The following is a 16,225-nucleotide window of genomic DNA, read 5'->3' as shown; positions in this document are numbered from 1 at the left end:
GATGCGTCACCATACGGCATCGGCGCAATTCTCGCTCAAAAGGATGCGTTCGGCCGAGAGGCTCCCATTGCATTCGCGTCACGAACTTTGGGAACCGCTGAGAAAAACTACTCGCAGCTCGATAAAGAGGGTCTTGCGGTAGTTTATGGCGTCAGCCACTTTCACCAGTATGTCGCTGGCCGGCACGTGACCGTATTAACGGATCACCAACCGCTCCTAGGCATCATGGGGGAAAAGAAGGAAATCCCTCAGATATTGTCACCGAGGATGACTCGATGGTGTCTGAAATTGGCCACATACGACTACGATTTGGTCTACAGGCCTGGACGCCTGCACCAAAATGCTGACGCGCTCAGCAGGCTGCCACTGCCCGCGCAGGTAGATGAGCCATGCTCCCCGGGAGATGTGCTTATGCTTGCGTCCGCGCCACGTTTCGAGCTGTCACCGCGTCAACTGGCTGAGCTGACCCGGAATGACCCACTGTTATCCCGCGTGATGACAGCCGTCTCAAACGGAGAGCTACGCCGGTTGCCCAAGCAGGAATTTTCGGCGTTCACAAAGCTTGGACACGAGCTTTCGCTACAGGAAGGCTGCGTGATCCGTGGTGCCAGACTGGTCGTTCCAGAGAAAGCAAGGAAAGACGTGCTCGACTTAGCACATGCAGGTCACAGGGGCGTGGTAGCTATGAAGGCGTGCGCTCGAGGCTATTTTTGGTGGCCCGGTGTCGACAACGACATAGAGCGGGTGGTCAAGAGTTGTGCAACTTGCTGCCAGCACCAGAAAACTCCAACTAAAGCACCAGCTCCCGAGTGGAAACGTGCGACAACACCATGGCACACAATCCACGCGGATTTCGCTGGGCCTGTGGAGGGAAGGATGCTCCTAATTGTAGTGGACGCATACAGCAAGTGGCTCGAAGTGCGCACCATGCGGAACATACAGTCGCCGACACTGATCGAGGAACTGCGAAACCTGTTCGCAATTTTCGGCATTCCCGAAAGGGTGGTAACGGATAACGGCCCGTCCTTTGTTTCTGCGGAAATGGAAGAATTTCTGAAGAAGAATCGGGTGACGCACATCACAAGTGCACCCTATCATCCGGCCACGAATGGGCAAGCCGAAAGAATGGTGTATGAAACGAAACAGGCACTTGCAAAGGATCAGTCAGGTACATTTGCGTGCAGGCTGGCTCGTTTTCAGCTGAAACAGCACACCACCGTTTCAGTAACGACGGGCAAAACGCCAGCTGCACTCATGTTCGGCCGCGAGCTCTCAACGGCACTGACACGCATTCAGCCGCGACCAGCTGAGAGGGTGACCACTGACCACAGCGTTGCTGAGTTGCCAAGAAAGATAGAAATCGGGCAATCGGTCTTTTTCCGCAACTTTGCAGGAAGTCCTGCTTGGGTTGGCGGAACCGTGTTAAAGAGACTCGGACATCGATCTTGGCTAATCAAGTCAAGAAGCGGAACGGTTCGTCGGCACCTTGATCACATAAAGCCAGGTGCAGAGGCCTACCCGACAGAAGATTCGCCGCGGAACGATCAAACGAACGGACCAGTAGCAAGTGATCAACAAGACACAGTGCCGGCTCCGTACGTGATCTCGCTCCCAGCGGAAGCACCGCCGCCGCATGAACTGCCCACAACGCCCGACTCCGAACATAGCGAAGCTGAGGCCAGGCTGGACACTTGTGCGACGCAAGCTCGCGATGACCAACCCAGCGGGTCCGCGCAGCACCAAACTGCACCGAGGCCCCAACGTGATCGGCGTCCACCTGACCGATACGGTGACCCCGTCTAAGGGGTAAGGGATGTCGTGTACGCGCACTTCAACCGACGCACGGCCACTCCAGAGGTTGTGCCTCGCTTGCCGGTGCTGCCCGACGCGCTCACGCGCATGGCGCCTTCCTCAGACTCTCGTCCCCAGCTCCTGCATATCGTGTTACGTCTTCTGCCCTCGCTGTAACTTCCTCTGCCTCCTCTCGTCCGCTTCTAAAAGAAAGCAATAAAACAGTCTCCTGCCAGCCGCTGTCTCGTGTGGTTCCTGTGCTGCGGGGCTCCGAACCCCCAACATAACACATGTGATGTTTGCACTAAATGAGACATGACACTATATAACTCACTGTATTGCTTGATGAGCTGTCCATCCTTCTTGATGTCCCATTGGAAGATGGTCTGGACGGATGAAGCAAGATCAGGGTTGTTCGCAATCTTCTTTTCAAGAGACTCAAAAATGGCGTCGCTTTTCAGAGCTACAGATGACGACACCTGAAATGAGCACAAAAGCAAGTAAGGTGATTAGCAAAATAATCCCAGTACAGAAAATTGCAAGTGCAATGTGAACAATGTCTGTTTTATTCCAGTCATGTTTCCATTTTTACTCCTACGCATGTCAATCATTATCCCTTAAAAATATTAAGCACAATGTAAAACAATAACTCTGAATTACATTAGGTCACAGGCACACGAGCTTGCAAAGCCACTACTGCAAGTTGTATGCAAGCTGGGCCTTCAGCCTTTCATCTTAAATATATATTTAATGTGTACACCGCAGGGCAAACTGCTCAGGAAAAGAAAAAGCTTTAGGGTGTCAGGAAAAGTTGGAATGTGAAAGCTGAGAATGGAAGATGAAATGATATTGTACATTTTCAGCAATTAGCAGCAAGATCGTAAAGAGTTCAAAAGTGAACATTACAAGTTGGCACACATACATAACACTCAGACCTCAATATAATGGACACGGATATAACGAATTATCGGTTATAACGAAATAAATAAAAAAAGTCTTGTCATAGATAAAGTGTCATGAATATACGTTTATAACGAATTTTCGGATATAACGAAGCTATTTTCGTGTCAGATGTGACTTTGTTATAATGAGGTTATAGTGTATTTCAATTAGTGTGTGTACCCAAATATACAAACTGAAAAGCGAACATGCAAAGAATCAGTCACGAACAAAATATTTGCTGTTTGATTCTTCAAATATTTGGTACACCCATTGTAAAACACACCATGGTCAAATGAAATCTTGAACATGAATAAGGCTTTTATTTTTGCATGAACACTGTTCCCAACAACGAATTACAGCATTTTAGGTAATTGCAAGTCACAGAGATGCCCCTAATGGTTGGCATTGCTGTCCCAGACATTGTAACGTTATTGTGCACCGCCGAGAAGACGAAGACTGAACCCCATAAAGACAAGCGCTTGTGTTCGTGTGGTTCAGTCTTCGTCTTCTAAGCGGTGTGCAGTAACGTAACAACGAATAGATACCAACTAGCCCAAGCAAGTACCCTTATAAGCAGACATTGGTGACGTTTTCACGCAATCATACTACTATTAGCACAATAAATGGCACTATTACAACTAGCACGTTAGTGCCATAATGTTTGAAGCTTGTACTCATTTTTCACGATTGCACGTCTGCAAACTGAAACTACAGACTGCACACAAAGCAGTGCTTGTGTGGTTTCTATTTTGATTTTCATGTCAAACATTTAATTTTTTTAATTTGGTGAAACCTCTATGTAGTGGCATCAAAAAGCCAAAATATTCGCAGCAAGGTCTCTCAAAGTCGAAACAGCAAGATTTCACCGTACACTTCTCCAGGCCTACACGACCTACCGCTGGAGCTGAAGCTGGTTTTGGTGGAGCTGAATCCTTAGGTGGCTTCAGAAGTTCTCTCAACCGCTGCATGAGCAGCAAGTTCCCCTTCACTTTCAGCTTGCCTGTCATAAAAGCCTGTAACAACAGAAAAAAAGGCATGGAGAATGTGCGTGGGTAATTGCAAGTCAGAAGACAAGAACAAAGTGTGCAGTGTAAACTGCTCAGATGTTATTCATGCTATTGGAAAAAATAAAGAACATTAATATTCTTTTTTGTATTACTGATAATATCAACTTCTCTCTATTTATTTACTTGTTTGTCTAATTTACCCATAAAGACCCTCAATTCCAGACTGTGCTAGTTGGGCGAGGAGGGAACATGAAAAGAACAATTTATTGAAAGCAGAATTTATGCAATGCAATATATGTAAAAAGAAATGCTGCTAAACACAACCAGAATCTAAACACTAACAATGCCCACTAATGTAAACAAACATGAATAGAAAAGAAAAACCCGGTATGTATAAGAATTGGTAAGCATAGGTTACGAATGACAGAACACACAAATTAAGAAGAGCACTTTTTTTAGCAAGGGAGTCATTATTTCTACCTTGAACATTTCATTCATCAGACTGAGGGTTTCAAAGAACAAAGAGTTGGGCTACTCAAGAACCAAGTCTCTGTATGTATTGTGCTGAACCCAGTACACAAGTGAAACCACCATGCAAGTTTCTATGTGGTGCAACAACTAGTCAGTCACTGTTCGGTTGTATCTTGATCATTTTCAATCAGCACAGTGAATACACCCTAGAAACTGTTGCACAGCGCTTCAAAGCTTGTCAATACATAAATAGAAAGTTAACAATTGTTATTGACTTGGTTGTCAATAAGACTCAAGCGCATACTAGTTTCAGAGGTAATTGATGCACCTGGCACCTTTAAAAAAAAAAAGGCATACAGATGTTGCAATGCTAAAGTAACCATCACGCTAGTACAATGCTAATTTCTTTTCTTACTGACTCTGTAGTGAGCTTCCCAAGTCAAGTGCACTTGTTCTCCTGCTGCAATGTACAGTGGGCAACTCAAACAGAGTAGCCAGATTTGCGTGAGAAATTGCCAGATGTGCATAAGGAAAAATTTGAAGAACTTGTTTATGGATTACTCCAATCCCATGATCAATCAAATAATGTGACCAAGGAACTTGTAATTAATGCATTGTTCAATTAATGAAAATCTTATATATAGTCAACCCCCCAGTCCTAATCAAGCCTCAAATGATCAATAGAATAGAGCACAGGAGTGCTGCCTCTGACATTAGTAGTATGCCATTAGGCAAGAAAAATACTCGCATTATGGCATTTCTGCCTAAACCAACTACTATGTGTTTACTGTTTGATATTCACTTCATTACTTAGGCAGAGTTACACGATAAAAAATTTTAGTAGCCACGTCAACTGCAGCACAGAATTTTGAAACATATAACAGTGGGGACCTTAATACGCGACATGTTCATGCAAAACAACGCATGTTGCATCGCGATATCCTTAAACGATGCCAGAATATCCAGCAAGGGTATGCAATTCAAAACTGGATTTATAGCTGACTCAATTTCGCGCTTGTGTCAACTAGACTAGAATTTTGGATGGCACGCACTGCTTTTTGTGCAATAATTATGAAATAACACGGTGGACTTTAAGGCTGAACTAGAAGAGATCTCAGAAATCTCCCCTATCACAAGTTCCACTCAGCAGGAGTGCAGCAAATACAGCGCAAAGTAAATAAGGACTGCTGAGCTATTAACTGCATAAACATTTTTGGCCATACATACCCTCTGAGGATCCAGCTGCCCAACTGCCATGTTGAACATATCTTCATCTTCTATGGTAATGACACAGTTGGCTTTGCCATCTTTCGGAGAACCCTTGTAAACGGCTCCTTTGCCATTCTTCAGATCCAAAGCTGTCAAGTGTTGTAAAAATGAGGAAATTAAGAATGAAAAAGGGGTGGGGAGCTTTTATAAAGAGGTTGAAAAAAGTCAACTGGCTAGAAAAGTGCCACGTAGGTATTTGCTGAAACTGCAGAGAAATTGAAAGTTATTCAAGGTCTTAAACAAATGCTAATAATAGCATAAAATTGTTTTTTTTTTCTTTAGAAAAACAGCTTCCTCTTTGGAACGAGCTGAATGTTAAGTGCTGAATTCCCTCACTCAAGGCTTTCCAGAAATGAAGAAACCTGTCTACCAATGAGCCAACATTAAAGCGCTTCCTTTTCTCTTTCCTTTTTTATAGAAATCATAACTTTTACTAACAACAAATTTTGAGTCAATATACACACTCATGAATTTTTGACTGTCATTCAGATAATACATAAATGCAAGGATGTAGCTTACACAGCTTCAGATTTGTTGCAGAACATTTCCAGTACAGCACTACCAAGCATTTTGTGCACTATTCCAAATCATATTAGATAAAAATGATAGAAAGTTGGGGTCTTTAAGAAGCTTTAGACCATACAACATTACAATACATTGTACAAGTAATATTCAACTCTTAGTAATAAACCTATAACTGCTAATTTTGTACTATACAATAGACCCTTTTCATAATTGTAAAGCTAGCTTTCCTGCTGTGCGGTTTGCCCAACTAATGACAGCGAGTCACTTCTAGAAATAGCGTGTTCAAGCACAGTTTGCTTGCGCTATGACGCGGAAAATGCAACTAGGACCTCACCTCCAAATAATAATAATAATAATATCTGGGGTTTAACATCCCAAAACCAAGATATGATTATGAGAGACACCGTAGTGGAGGGCTTCGGAAATTTCGACCACCTGGGGTTCTTAACGTGCACCTAAATCTAAGTACACGGGCCTCAAACATTTTCGCCTCCATCGAAAATGCAGCCGCCGCGGCCGGGATTCGATCCTGCGACCTTCGGTTGGGACCTCACCTCCACTTGAAGCACAAAGTACGACAGGTGCAGCCTTTAGTTGGGCAAATGTGCAGCGCAGGGAAGCGCACTTATGGATTATGAAAAGGATTTATTGCAAGTGCATTAACTGTTCATTGAAACACCAGGAAGTGCAATAGTTAATGTGTAGTGACAGCGACGCAAAAGCATGCTTATGAAGCACATACTCCAGACAGCCGCTGGTTTGCCCTTGAGCAGAATGTTGTACTCGTAGATGGCCTTGACTTTCGAAGCCAGTTCGGGCATGTCCTCCACACGAGCCTCCATTCCAGCAAACACAAGGTCAGACTTCAACTCCATCTCAGACTGCAACATGCAATATGTATACCTATGTAGTGTGCAAATCGATCGTAGAAAGAAGCACTGCAGAACAAACAAAGCATGAGCTTTACCTCTAGTGAAGCCCCAAGAGGAGGCTGAGGAGCAGCAGGTGGTGGTTGTGCAACATCATGAAGCTCCACACAGCCTCCAGAGATGATCTGTTTATTTGATTCAGGTACCTGGAGGAAAGAAAGGATTTTATTACTCTTTCTCAAGCTTTGTAGGCTTCTCTTAAGAGCTTCTAGTCTGAATCCTTGTGAGCTTAACAGCACACAAGGATTCAGACAAAGGTATTTCTCCAGTGGTGGCAACAGCCTTCACAGTTTCACTCAGCAACACCAGTGTTCAAGCTGCATCTTAGTAAGAGCGTGACACTAAAGCTTGCAAGGAAATGCAGGATACGGAATAACGTGCAGAGTTACTGTAGAATTGCCATTGCCAAGATTGTAGAGTTCGTACACAGCAAAAACTAAAAGAAAGGGAGCAACCATGTCAAAATACTTCAACACAAGCTGCACATTTCTTCGATGGTCTGCATCAACAATGAAAGAAAGACCAAGTGAGGAAAAAAAACAAAGATGAAAAACACCAGAAGGGACGCAACTGCCAATGTGGAATAGCTTTAGAAGAACTTGAATACAGCCTACTCAGCCTACTTTGCAGTATTACATGTTTACCACTAAAGAAAGACAGGATCAAGCACGACAAAACACGAACAATGACATGAGTTCTCTAAGAGTAAACATGACACACAGTAAGTAGTACCAACTACTACCACCCATGTCAGTTTGTGTTTTTCTCACTGTCCTCATCTTGAAATAGACTCTAGTGATCCTAACAACCACTATTTATAATCTGGACAAGAAGACATCTCCATGTGATAAATGTTCCCTTAGTAGTGCATTAAAACTACGCATTAAGAAAAAGCTTTTACAAGAAAAGGTTTAGGACTCCTCAGGAAAAAACAGGTAGCGACTTACCGAACACTGGAAGATGATGCGGTTACCGTCTTTCCACATCTCTGTTCGAATCGACTGACCTGGTACAACAGGCCCTGTGAACCTAGCCTGGTGAGATAGATTAATTTATTCACCTTCACATAGCCAAGAAGTGAATGATCGCTCGTATGCCAAGAAAAACACAAAGAGGTCAATCAGTTACCTTGATAGACTTGAACCTCCTCACATCATTGCCTGCATACTGCTTGAGAACATGACGTGTTGCATAGCCAAACGAGCATAGCCCATGCATGATTGGCTGAGGGAAACCTGCAGACAGGAGAGGGAAAAAAGTAAGAGTAATATGGAGAACACATTTAAGCAGTAAACATTCATGCACATGCGTTAAAAAAACAATGAAATGCTATAAAATACATGCTGAATGCAGTAAATACATGCTGCTAAGAGGTCCTTAATGGTGCAGGTGAAAGCTACCTAGTCAAGTTTTCATTAAACCCTTAACTGCTTATGACGAGCTAAGCTCGTCATGAGAAATTGTCACTTTTTTTGCTTATGACGAGCTCATGGCGCTTCAGCAATGTTTCAAAAGGCTTTTGACGAGCCCAGCTCGTCAAGTGGTGTTTTCCTATTTAAAACATAGATGGCAGCACGGATTCAGTGATTGGCGCTTTTATTGCATGAGAGGCTGCACACTAAATGGCGAAATGCATGCCTTGCATCTCCCGCACGTTATAAAGGAACGTGGTGCAGTACTGTGTTTTGAACGCTGCCACAAGGATGGTACCCTCATCTAGTTTGTATGTACTAACGAGGAATAGTACATTTTGCCCACAGGAAGTCAAATGGAATCCATACTTTCTGGAGTTGGAGAAATTTATTTCTGAATACCCATCAAATGCCTCAGGTATGGGGTATTACCAGGCCCACAGCCAGGGGGGGGAGGTCTAGCCCCCCCACCTGCCAAGATTCTGTTGGAGGGGGGTGTTTTACCGAAAATAAATAATGAGAATATGTTTTTCAAGGCATTCGGCAAGTGGCCCCCCCCCCCCGAAAAAAAGTTCCTGGCTACGGGCCTGGGTATTACATGACAGTGCGAAATATGATGAATAAAGCATTTTTATAAGCCGTAAAACATTTTCGCAAGATTTCTCCTGTTTCGAACACATTACTGAAGCGTTTCACGTCATAAAAAATTTGGCAATTTTGGGACAATTTTTCGTAATTTAATCGGCACGTAATAAGGGGTTAAGGAATTTTTGGATAGGGCTTACATGTCATTATTGATTGATGAAAACTGATATATGAATTAAGTCCTAAATTTCTTTCACATAAAAAAAAGGTAGCAAAACAAGCATTTCTCTAAGTGCAGAAAAGTTTTTAAAAGTTTATATGACAAGATCATGTAATAATGAATAAGCCTGTTAACCTGTTCAAAACACGTCACACACAGATAACGATTTAATCTAAACTGCAGATATTGCACAGTTCAGGAACTCCCAGCAGGTTGGTCCCTACAATTTATACAACTTGCTTTAGTAATGAAAGTGCAGTACTGAAAGATAGGCATCATATAGCTCTCACACCATGCCACATTCAGCAGTTTCATTAAATATTAGTGAAAATTACCTCACTTTTATTAGTTTGTAGATCACATTAATTCATAGGTCAGTGCAGTAGAAGAATGCATATACTAGCACAAGTTATTCAGAGAACTGTAATATTTATTACAGCACTAAATGTTTTACCAACGTTTTTACAAGCTACATGTACAAGTCACTTTGACCAGGCATTATTAGCACTATTAAATAGGCTCTTAGCACTATTAAAGTTGAAGATCACACGATAAAATACAGAAAGGAAGGGTTGTTGGAATGATGGAACCAGCCTGTGCAGCCTTCATGCTGTGAAATCAACAAACAATAATACAACTCAACTTTTGCTATGTGCTAACTTGAGTAAACATCTCAATCCTTGCACAACAATGTATCAGCTTCGTGCAAACTCTACTGAAGGATGCAGAAAACATTACAGGCCAGTCATAATGGACAAGGGCGGGATGGCTTAATAATAATCGTTAGGGATTAATGCCCCAAAACCACGATATGATTATGAGACGCCGTAGTGGAGGGCTCCGGAAATTTAGACCACCTGGGGTTCTTTAATGCGCACCTAAATCTAAGTACACGGGCCTCTAGCATTTTCGCCTCCATTGAAGATGTGGCCGCCGTGGCCGGAATGGCAGGCATGGCTTACCTCCAGCAGCTGAGAACATGGGATCGATGTGCAGGGGGTTCTTGTCACCACAAAGGCGATAGAGCGCCGCTTGATTGATAGACGTTTTCTCCTCAATGACAGCATCGGGTTTGCGATTCGGAATGGTGGCCAAGGGCCTTGCTTTGTCCGTAGTTCTCTTGCCACCAAAGTTTCCACTCCCAACAAAGAACGTTGACCACTGGGAGTGGATGACACGCTCACCGTGCTGGTCAAAAGTGTCCGCTGCATGGTAAAATCAGAAATCTGGCATGTGTACTGAGGTCAAAGCAACAAATAGGTACACAACATAAAAGAAAATTGAAAAGACAAAAAAAATCTTTACATAAAACTGGGTGCATAGGCTTAATATAGCAAGTTCAGATCTCTCTTGATTATAAGTTTAATGTAGAAGAGAAATGTTCAGGGCTCTGCGAGAGAAAAGCTTTCCATATATGTACAAGAAATATAGTGCTAGCTAAAATTCCTGAAGTTGGCCACTGAAGGAATTAACTTCAAGTTAGAATTTTTCAGGTTAGAATTTCAGGTTAGAATTTTTTGGTTGATAAACATAAGCTTGACAGACTCACCTGACGACCAGTGTCACAACACTAAATTTACGTAAAATGTGATTTTATGCAGAATACGATTTTATATGAACGAAGCATACGTCGGAGGGTAACTTCAATCACCCCTTAGGATTAGCCCACCTTTGCTTACACAAGCAAAATGCATAGAAAATCAAAGCAGGCTTACCATCTGCAATTACCACAGCACCAGAACCTTTGTCAAGGACATCGACAACCCGGACCTCAGTCTTCAAAACACCAGATGGTGCAATTGGACGAAGCAGCTCGAGGTACTGCTCCCCGTGGAGCATCTACGTAGAACAAATATGCAGACATACACTTGAAATTTTCGAATATCAGAGTTGTAATAGACTAACTGGGCCCAATTTCGCTGTCCCACCTAAAATGTGCACTTGTTAAACACGCAGGTCACATGAGCAGTTCTTCCTGTTTTTCTGCAATATGGATACTAAATAAAAACGTGCACAGAACACATAAAGCTAACAGAATGACCAAGTAAGGAAACTGGCAGAAAACAAGATTCATTGAAGCAAGATACTTCCTTAAGAAACAGCGTCACAAAGTGCACGCCAAGTGTTACCTTTGTAGGATCAATGTTGAGCTTCCTAGTCTCTTCATGCTGCGCAACAGAGCCAAATACTGCTGGCATGGCAGGAATCACACCAAACGACGGCAGAACGGAGAAATCCTCAGCTCCCTCATAAAGAAACTTCAGGTGATCTTTTTCTTGCGTCGACAGCCCAACTATATAGATGAAAGAGAAAAACAATTATACTTAAGAAGGCGACGGTACATAAGGATTAATTCTACTTCACACAACCAAATCCAAGCACTACTGCTCAGATGGTTGACATCAAAATATGCTGCCACAAACTTTATTGGCATAGAAACAAAGATTACAGTGTTGAGCATATGCCTTGGGGCCAGAAGTTCAGAACAAAGTGCTTCTTTTTACCTGCGAGTGCATACAAGATGACTGTGTCAGGGTTGTAGACAAACACCGTGGGGTCATCAACAGGTGGTGCTGTGGATGCGACGGGGCGTGACGGTGCCTGGCCAGACAGGACTTCAATCAGAGACTTGGTCTGGTCTGGAATCAAAAGTCTAGATGTCAAGAATATGCATTACATGCAATGTAACTTTCAGTTACATTGCAGTTAGAAAGAAGTTAAAAAGAAGAAACAATACTTTATATATTAATAAGCAAAGCAAAGTCTACATGCATCTTTAATTTTTGTTCCATGATGCTAGATCGGATGCCCAATCAATGAGCTATTAAATATGGCATTTTCTGAGTGGTGCGCACCACAAAAATGAGTTTATGCAACAATGACCCATCCAATGAGTCTGCACATCCAATCTGCTTCCTACCGAAGCCTGAAAAACCCTGTACTGGTGGTGAAGTTGCATTGTTTCTGTATGTAAACAACTAAATATATCGGCACTATTTCATTAAGATTGGTGAATCTGTCTAAAGGTGAAACTTAATGCCAAGCAGGTGCAAGACGTGTACTGCAAAGCGATGCCATGAAAATTATAACTGTGACAGAGCACCATAACCTCGATACAGTAGAACCCCGCTGTTACGTTCCTCACTGCTGCGTTTTCCCGGCTGTTACGTCGTTTTCCACCGGTCCCGGCATAGCTCCCATAGGATAAAATGTATTGGGAACCCCGCTATTACGTCGTAACTGTCGGACCGTTCCCGTATGATACGTCGCGAAGTGCGCTCGGAGCCGACCGAGTGACTACCAAAGAGAGCCGCCATGGTGCATTTTCACGCAGCTTGGCCTCGTTTGACCGTAATATTAGCCGCATGAGAGGCGCAAGCAACAGAATCTTTCAATTGATGCAAACAAAAGCATAGCCTTCGAGATTCAAATTACAAAGATGGCGTCTATGACGTAACTGCCCGCGAAAGCAAGGCCTTCGAGATTGGCATTTACTATTGACAAAAGCATAGGCTTTGAGATTTGTATTGCACAAACATGGCGTGTATGACGTAATTGCTTGCGAAAGCAAGGCCTTCGAGATTGGCATTCACTTCTGCCATCGCGTCGGCGTAGACTCATCATCATCGTTATTTGTCGGAGAGCGGGAGGAGTTCGAGCTGGTTGGAGCTCGCACGGTCGTGCGTGCGGTTCGCGGTCGGACTCGCCGCGCCGGTCGTGATTGCGTGTGCTTAGTTCTTTCATGCCTACAGCTGTTGGTGTTAAAAAAATCACATACGTTGATTACATTTATGTGGATGAGGCCGTCCTAAGCTCCGCGTTTCTATCCATCGACTAGATCGCGGCTGAGCGCGCCAATTTTCGTGCTGCTCGTAAGAATTGAAATAAAATTCTGTACCACCAAATATTTTGCCGTTTTTCCTGTTTTTCGGCTCTTACGTTTCCCGTCTCTTACGTTTATTTCCTACGGTCCCTTCAAAAACGTATCAGCGGGGTTCTACTGTATAATGAATATGGACATAACAATTATCAGTTATAATCAAGTGAATGAGGAACAGTACCACAGAACAGTGTTATGAATACATGTTTATAACGAATTATCGGATATATAACGAATGCAAGATGTAATGACCAAGAACGATACTGGGCTTCGGGCACACAGGTAGCATGCAGGAGGTAGAGGAAGATGAAGTAGAGAATAGGACAGCTTGCCCGGCGAACGGGTGTTGTCTCTGTGTCTCGTTCATCACAGTTTATAACGAATTATCGGATATATAACGAATCTGTTTTCATGCCAGATGGACTTTGTTTTTATGAGGTTTGACTGCAGTGTGTTTTCTTCACATTCATACAGGAATTACTAACACCATGCACCAAAAAAGAAAAGCCAGGTAGAAAGTGTTCTGGATACAAAGTACATACCATGGATGGAAGCCATTGGCTGTGCAGTTGACATGTCAGTAATCTGCGACCAGCTGTCACGAACTAGAGGAAAACAAATGTGGGTTAAGAAGTTATCGTTTCCCAGCCAAGCCAACAATTCAGCATCAGGAAAATTCCATTTCGAGCTATTGTTCAATGCCTGTTCCTCTAAGAACTCTACCTTTTTCCGGTGTGATTAAATCGTCACCGATGAAGGCTTTTCCACCTGATCTGTACCACTGATCTGAAAGAAGGTAAAAAGTAAAAAAAGAAGAGTAAATAACTAGCACGAACAATCGCCAAACCATCATCACAGAGTTAAAAAAAATTAAAGCTCAGTAATATACATATGGCTTTCCATTCCTGTCCAATTTAGATGTACGTTTGTTAAGAGAACTCTTCAGCGAAAGTACTAGTTGTAAAGGAAACCATTTAGAAGAGAGAGAGCACAAGTCACACCTAATTTCATATTTTTTGTGTTTTGTATATTTGACCAGGGATCACAGCATCCTCTTTTCAACAGTCCTGCTTTGGGAACTTCACGGCTCATGGGGAAAAAAAACTGAACACTCTGCAGAAACTGTACACAAGCAGACTCACATTTCCCCACGTAGCCGCCAGCTGCTTCAAACACACCACCAGTTTCGGGGCAGGTGTCATGGCACAGCCAAACAACAACTGGGCTCACAAAAGATGGCTTGAGCTTTTCAAAAACCTCTGAACAAGAAAAAAAAAAAAAAGAAGTACAGTGAATGCTTGTAGTAGCAGTGAAGAACTGCACACTGATGGTACTAATCAGTTGATGTCAAAGGTACAGAGCGTGTAAGCAGTGCAGACTGTACAAGGATTGACACAAGAGCCACTTTACATCCTTGTTTAAAAAAAGAAAGAAAGAAAGAAGCTCAATGAGTCTTTTCAGGTACATCTTGCAGATGAACCAACAATTACACACATTAGCATGTACTGCTACAATCTAAAATACTTTCCCAAACGAAATGAAACAAATGTTTGCCAAGCAAGGAATAAAGGACAGAAAAATGTTTTAAAGTAATACTTGCACCAAATGCATTCCAAAATGTTCCGTAAGCGAAATGAGCTTAGCTCATTTGCGCAAAGCTAATCTTGTAATGAAAAGGCAACACATGGCTCACTGACAAACAGACAGCATTTGTCAAGGCAAAGGACACACACACAGAAAAGAACTCTAATTAGCACAGCATTATCATTATCAACAATCATTGCCCAGTTTATGTCCACTGCATGACAATTACTCCTGTCTTGAGCAAGGTGACCACTACTTTATGATCACCTAATTCTCTGCACTTCGCTACAGTGTTTCCTTTTCTTCTGTTGTCCATTCCATAACTCTAATAGACTACCAGTTATCAGATCTATGCATTATATTGCCACAAGAATGTGACGGTGAAGAAGGCTGCAGCAAGACTGGGAAATACGGAACTCTTTATTTGGGCGAACTTGTGTTCGGAAAAGGGAAACCCAAAATACAAGTGATAAAAGCTGTGCACTGATAGCAGCGAGAACAGTCATTGGCTGTCGAGTAATCTGATCATCGGTGAAATGCGTCGTCTTTTATACATCAGTCACTGAACCTTCCAGCGTTATCGCTGGGTGCTCGTGTAAGCTCTCGAATAAACCCAACTATTTGCGTCCTGCGCGTAATCTTAACACAATGATCTCAAACCATCGCGAAGCTTCTCAAACATTGTGGCACGGTCTGCGTTGAGTGCTGCTAACAGTCTTTGTGGGTGAAACCTGAATACATCAAAACAAAGCAATAAACATGCATGGCAATATGTCCTGCCCACCTCCATTTCGTCTTGATGTCGACTAGGATATTGGCTACTCTTGTTTGCTCTTTAATACACTCTGTTGTCTTCCTGTCTCTCAGTGTCATACCTATCTTTTTCAGTATCACTGCTATTTGCATGGTCATCAAATTCTCATTCTCAAGATTCTTTGTTAATCTGCAAGTTTCTGCCCTATATGTTAGCACTACTGGCAGAATATACAACGATTATACCCTTTATTGTTCAAGAAAAATGATAAGCTGCTTGTCATGGCATAGTAAGGATTATTGTATGGCTTGTGAGCCATTTTTATCCTTCTGTAAGTTTCTCGTGAACAGGGTCCCTCGTGAGTATTGGAGAAGTGTACCCATGCACTGATTCTAGAGGTCCCCCCCCAGCTGCCGATCACTAAATCTCGTTCTCTTCCAAGGTTACTTAACATCACTGTAGTATTCTTCATGTTAGTACTCAGATATACTCTTACACTTTGCCAGCTGGGGCACACAACCATTTATTGCAAGTCATCTTAATCATCGCTTAACAGGATAACTTATCTGCAGAATTGTAGGCTCAAGAGATGCAGCTCCCCTCCCACTGATACCTTCCCCTAATCCTTCCCAATTTAACAGGCCAAATACTTCCTTGAAGCATACAGGGAATAAGTAAATATCTTTCATAAAGGAAAAGGTTGTTAATTAACATGGCAATCATAAACACGTAAAGAAGAAAACCTTGCTTTTACATTCACATTGGCCCCTCTTAAGATTTATCCAAGCAGTTTGTTTATTGCACATCACGTTTCTGTTTGCTCGTGTGTCCTTCACTACAATTAAAGACATCAGCT

General features: G+C 42.7%; 1 protein-coding gene across 1 annotated transcript in view; it reads right to left on the bottom strand.

Annotated features, from left to right (window-relative positions):
- Positions 1–16,225, bottom strand: part of LOC119387719 (peroxisomal multifunctional enzyme type 2) — a 38,162-nt gene that overhangs the window by 14,934 nt on the left and 7,003 nt on the right. The window contains exons 9-22 of the mRNA XM_037655197.2: positions 14,174–14,290; positions 13,755–13,817; positions 13,574–13,636; positions 11,656–11,790; positions 11,281–11,444; positions 10,867–10,990; positions 10,114–10,356; positions 8,063–8,169; positions 7,882–7,968; positions 6,973–7,080; positions 6,748–6,886; positions 5,439–5,569; positions 3,630–3,746; positions 2,126–2,270 (exon numbers count right to left, since the gene is read on the bottom strand). Coding sequence (XP_037511125.1) covers positions 2,126–2,270; positions 3,630–3,746; positions 5,439–5,569; positions 6,748–6,886; positions 6,973–7,080; positions 7,882–7,968; positions 8,063–8,169; positions 10,114–10,356; positions 10,867–10,990; positions 11,281–11,444; positions 11,656–11,790; positions 13,574–13,636; positions 13,755–13,817; positions 14,174–14,290 — 1,743 coding nt within the window. The remainder of the gene's footprint in view (positions 1–2,125; positions 2,271–3,629; positions 3,747–5,438; positions 5,570–6,747; positions 6,887–6,972; positions 7,081–7,881; positions 7,969–8,062; positions 8,170–10,113; positions 10,357–10,866; positions 10,991–11,280; positions 11,445–11,655; positions 11,791–13,573; positions 13,637–13,754; positions 13,818–14,173; positions 14,291–16,225) is intronic.

Source organism: Rhipicephalus sanguineus, chromosome 3 (genome assembly GCF_013339695.2).
Source record: "Rhipicephalus sanguineus isolate Rsan-2018 chromosome 3, BIME_Rsan_1.4, whole genome shotgun sequence".
NCBI classification, from domain to species: domain Eukaryota; kingdom Metazoa; phylum Arthropoda; class Arachnida; order Ixodida; family Ixodidae; genus Rhipicephalus; species Rhipicephalus sanguineus.
The sequence above is the reverse complement of the archived record's forward strand: the minus strand, read 5'-3'. Positions and strand labels throughout refer to the sequence as shown.